The 5,133-nt window shown below is 46.2% G+C and overlaps 2 protein-coding genes across 2 annotated transcripts; one reads left to right on the top strand and one right to left on the bottom strand.

The window, feature by feature from the left end:
- Positions 1-878: 878 nt before the first annotated feature.
- Positions 879-2,550, top strand: PCYB_041680 (serine/threonine protein kinase; the record flags this gene model as incomplete). Its single annotated transcript, XM_004225319.1, has 4 exons — positions 879-987; positions 1,267-1,337; positions 1,950-2,279; positions 2,467-2,550. The coding sequence occupies 4 exons, from the start codon at positions 879-881 to the stop codon at positions 2,548-2,550; spliced, it is 594 nt and encodes a 197-aa protein (XP_004225367.1).
- Positions 2,551-2,802: 252 nt separating this feature from the next.
- PCYB_041670 (hypothetical protein) lies at positions 2,803-4,440 on the bottom strand (the record flags this gene model as incomplete). The annotated part of the gene is made up of 4 exons (XM_004225318.1): positions 4,355-4,440; positions 3,344-4,145; positions 3,048-3,151; positions 2,803-3,016 (listed from the first exon to the last, which is right to left on the bottom strand). Coding segments are annotated over exons 1-4 (1,170 nt in total), but the record flags the coding sequence as incomplete, so codon positions are not given.
- Between the last annotated feature and the right edge of the window lie 693 nt (positions 4,441-5,133).

The following is a 5,133-nucleotide window of genomic DNA, read 5'->3' as shown; positions in this document are numbered from 1 at the left end:
CANAGGGGTCCAAGAAAAAAAGGAAAAAAAAAAAAAAATTAAAACATCAACATCAACATCAACCGCGTGGGGAATACACACTTGTGCAAGTAAGCACATATTGCGTGAACTCCTCCCCCCCCCTGTGGGTTATCCACCAGGGGGGCCGTCCGATCCACATGATCGCATCATAGAGGAATTCTTGCATGTCTCCTTTTCATTTCCTTTCACAATCCACAACTGTTCATAGGACTTTCCGCCACTGCCCCACCCCGCGTGTGCAATGAGCAGACGGGCAAAAATAAAATAAAGTAAAATAAAATGAAAAAAAAACAAAATAAAGCTGCGCTCGACTCACCATTCCCTCCGTTTTAGCCAATTCCCAACGAGTTTGTCAAAAAAAATTGTATTTCTTCTTTTTCTACATTTACTTAAGCTTCTTCTTTTTTTCGGCACAGCCATAATACGCCAAAAAGGGGATGCAAAAGGCGGGGAATATGTAACTGGTTATTCGTGGGAGGTTAATCCTGGCTAGCTATTTGTTAAAGTTATTTTTTTTTTTTAATTTCATTTATTTTTTTTTTTTTATTTTTTAGCTAGAAATCTACCAGTTTACGCCTGACCGTTCATACATTTCAGTGGCCCCAACTTTGAGAAATACGTGTGTGCGTTGTTCCCCTACGTGGTCGAGCACCTGCCTTTGTGGGAACAGCCGGCAGGGGCACGTCGCGTCGAGTGCAGTCCACTCCAGTCGAGTGTAGTCGAGTTCAGTCCACTCCAGTCGAGCTCAGTCGAGTCGCGGCTTGATGCTCCACAGTAGGCTGCAAAATTGTCACACTATTTTATACTACAGTGTAATTGTACCGTGTTGCATTATATCTGCGCTGTGCTAGGGCGACATGCGGGAGATTCTGAGGCGGCACGATAAAGTCACTCCACTGGAGAAGAGAGAGAAGGGAGGTCAGTGCTTCGTGAACGATTACCGTGTTGTGCGCACGGTCAAGGAAGGTAAGTGAGCGTGAGGAAGAGCAAAACTGAGTAGTAGCCCATTCGTAAGAGGAGGAAAAGAAGCAATTGCGTGCAAAAGGGTCCCCAATTTTGGCAAAAAAAAAAAAATTCGAGGCGGGATGGAAGAACAGCACAATGCACTGCACATATTACGCCTGTGTGGGGTGCAATTTTTTTTCGACTAATTTTTTTGTGGCCCCTAGTGGGGGCTTTCTTTCATGACCCGTCATTTCACCACATAGCCAATCTACAATCTGCTTATTTCCCCCCCTTTCACAGACAAACTGAGTAAAGTAATTTTATGCGAGCGAGGGGGAAACCTTTACGCGATAAAAAAATACAAAAAAAAGGTGTTACTGAAACAAAGGGAGTTTCATAAGAACAATCACTGCACACAAGTGATCGTACGTTCCAAATATGACGACTTAAAAAACGAATTAGAAATTCTGGCAGACATAAAAAATGATTATTGCCTGACCTGTGATGAAATTATAACAAATGATGACGAAATTTACCTTGTGAATAGTTACATGGAGAATGAAGGGATACTCCAGTACGATGACATTTTTTTTGTCCTACGGAAGGATGAGCCATGGTTTGTTCCCCTTCCTGTTGTGAAGTGTGTGGCTAAGTGTATCTTAAAATCGTTCGTGTACATCCACAATGAGAAGAACATATGCCATCGGGATGTGAAGCCGTCGAACATTTTTTGGAGCCGGAGCGGGGTCGTCAAGTTGGGCGACTTTGGTGAGTCCCAGTACATGGTCAACGGGATGATTCGCGGCACCAAGGTGAGGCACGCCAGCCGACTCGCGAGCGGTCCTACGCTAGTCGATTCGTGAGCGGTCCTACGCTAATCGTTTCGCGAGCGGTCCTACGCTAATCGATTCGTGAGCGGTCCTACGCTAATCGATTCGTGAGCTGTCCCATGCTAACCGCCTCTCCAACCGCGCACTCCGCAGGGAACCTACGAATTCATGCCGCCTGAGTTCTTCTCCAGCGGAAAGTGCTACTCCGGTGAGAAGGTAGACATATGGAGTCTGGGCATCTCCCTCTACGCCCTGTTCTACCGCGTTATCCCATTCGTCCAGAAGGAGTCCCTGCTTCAGTTATTCCAAGACATAGGCAGAGGGCACGTGCAGTATCCCCTCGATAGGAATTATTTTTTAAATGAATACACGAAAAAAGAGGTGCCTTCCTGTGTCCCCAGTTTGTTAAGCACGGACATTGATTTTTTGAAAAATCTTTTGAGGAGGGATCCAGGGGAGAGACCCACATCGGAAGAGGCACTCGTAAGGAACACAAAAAAAAAAAAGGAGGAAGTTTTAAAAAGAGTGCATTATATAGAGGGATAGCAAATGGTTTTTTTTTTCCTTTTTTTTTCGGAGTATTATGTACACTTCGCCCTGCATGAACTTGTCAGCATGTAGACCACCAAACGGGCACCTCCGTGCTCTCCCCTTTTTCTCCCCCTCTCAGAAACACGAATGGCTAAAGGATGTCGACTACGCCTGTCTAGAGCAATACGCAAAGGAAACCTATAAGAAAAGGACGAAGTTATAGCTGCGCGTAGATTTGGTTTCTCACCCGCTCGAGCTCTCCAGAATTTACGTAGTTTATTCCCTTCATGCGCCTGAGGGAGTCCACCTGTGAGTGATTCAAAAAATTCATATTAGCGCAGTGCAACGTGTTGTGCAGATATACATGCGCAGATGTGCTGATACACAGGCGCAGATGTGCAGATACACAGGCGCAGATGTGCTGATACACATGCACAGATGTGCATCTAAACGGTCATGCAGCTGTCTTCTTTACCTGATGGAGAGACGGAACCTTGAACCCATTTTTTCTATACAAGTGTGAAAATTTCACATATCTGAATAGTAGCTTTAGTACCAGTTTGTGTGCCTGGGAGTAGATTCCCTTGGGGTCTTTATAAACCTCCATGTCTGTTGGAAGGAATGCTACCGTCTGTTCGTATGCACCGGGTGAGGGGGCCTCTGCATCCCTGGAGCGCTTTATATCCTCTCTATGTGTTTGAAAAAATGAAAAAAGGATACTGAGCGTCTTGCTCACATCGCAGAGGGCGCTCCGAATTTTCTTCATTTCGACGTGGCAGGCGCTTCTGTTGCTGAGCACTGTGCAGTAGTATATTCCGCGTTCGCTGCGAGGGGGGGGTAGGCGGCAGTGGGTAAGCGGCAGTGGCATACCCCCAAAAAAACTACTACGGAGGATGGCCCCGCTCGATTCATTTCAGGGGCCACTCCACACACACATACATGCATACGTACATACGTGCATACGCCCCTTACCTGTCACGCTCGCGAATAATCTCGTTGTACATTCCCATGGCAACGTCGAATTTCTTCTCCGCGAAAAGCTCGTCTGCTTTCCCTTTCAAAGTTTTAAAATCGAAATTATGGTAATAACACATTTTTCCTTTTTTTGTTTCCTTTTCAATGGGAACAGAAATGATTGACATGGGGTGCATGGATGTGTCTCCAAAGAGGTCTCCAAAGAGGTCTCCAAAGAGGTCTCCAAAGAGGTCTACAAACAGTTCGACATCGTGAAGGAGGTCAGCTGTGTCCACTAGGGGCTTCTTCTGGGAGCCCCCATCAGCAAGAGCACCGTTCTTCGAAGTGTTGCCTGTTTTTTTTTTCGGCGTGTCTCCATTGGTGAGGTCCTTCTTCCCTTTCCTGTTCACGTCAAAATCGTAGACTTCTTCTATGAGGAAATTATTTCTGTATTTTTTTTTTTCAAATGAGAAATTAGATACTCCGTCTTTTATCTCGGGTTGATTCATAAAGACAAATCTGTTCGTGTGGTCCGTTTCGCCAAGGTGCATTAGCTCGTCGCTTTTTTTGATTCCCTTCTGCTTCGTCATTCCTGAGGCTGTTTCCTTCAGGAGTGGACTCCCACTCGTAGGGGAATCATTATCTATTCGTTTTTCCCGAGAATGAGTCATCTCTCCGTCCTTCTTCGTATATCCCCCCTTGCTACTTTTCTTCTCCCTGTACAGTCTTTCATATTTCTTGTAATTTTCTTCGTCCTTCAATGCATTGTACGCTTCGCAAATTCGATAGTAGCTTTTCAGATTGTCTTTGTCTAGCTCCTTGGCTTTGAGAGCATCTTCGAGACTCTCCTGGAAGGACCCGATTCTGTCCCATGCGATGAAAAAAAAAAGAGAGGAAGGGAAAGGAAAGGGGCCAATAAAGGAATGAATGATACGTAGAAGGAGGCATTTTCACTTTAGACGTGTTACTCATGTTGGCACATGTTCCCATCTCTCTCTACCGCTTCTCCCCTCTCATCTCTCTCTACCGCTCCTCCACTCGCATATCTTTCTGTCGCTCCTCCCCTCTCTTACTTGAAATAAGCCAAGGACCTGTTCGTGTAAAGGATAGAGCACTTTGGCATGTATTTTATACTTCTGGTGTAGTGGAATATTGACAGCTGAGAAGGGTGGCGGGAAAAGGTGTGTCACGTGGGTAGTCCCCCATGAGGGGTACCAACATGCTTACAGTACTAAATCAGTTTGTTGGAGTAGAGGACGAACTGTATGAGCGGTGTATGCTCTTATAACCTCTTACAATGGAACCCTCACCTCATAGTCCCCCTGGGAAAAGAAGACGTTCCCCTGCTCCTTCTCTCTCTCTGCCTCCAACGCATTCCTGATGTCTTCTTTCATGGCGTCTGTGAAGGAGGGAGAGGGAGAGGGGGGAGGATCTGTACCGCCGTTTCAGTTTTATCACCCTCTGTGTAGTTGAAAAATTTGAAGGGGGGGAAGCGCAAGAAAGAGATGCACTGTTAGGATCTCCCAAGGGGATGATACTCATTTAGTGAGCCATAGGAAGGCATTGGAGGTTCTCCCCTTGGTGACTGCTCCCTTTGGTTGCTGCTCCCCTTGGTGTGTTCAATTTTGTACGCCTACGTGACCGATGATGAGAGGTGGGAGAGCTTCCAATCAATTCACGAAGATTTTCTACATACCCCTTTCTTTTTAGTTCTCACAACCTCGGCGTATTTTCTGCCTGGGGTGGCCCAGATCAGGTAGCCAACCTAACCGCCTCCCTCGGGGTGGCGCCAACGTGAGTCTTTTCGTGGAGAGTCCCACAAAGGGTCGCAGATCCCCAAAAAAAAAAANAA

The sequence above is a fragment of the Plasmodium cynomolgi genome, chromosome 4 (genome assembly GCF_000321355.1).
Source record: "Plasmodium cynomolgi strain B DNA, chromosome 4, whole genome shotgun sequence".
NCBI classification, from domain to species: Eukaryota; Apicomplexa; class Aconoidasida; order Haemosporida; family Plasmodiidae; genus Plasmodium; species Plasmodium cynomolgi.
The sequence above is the reverse complement of the archived record's forward strand: the minus strand, read 5'-3'. Positions and strand labels throughout refer to the sequence as shown.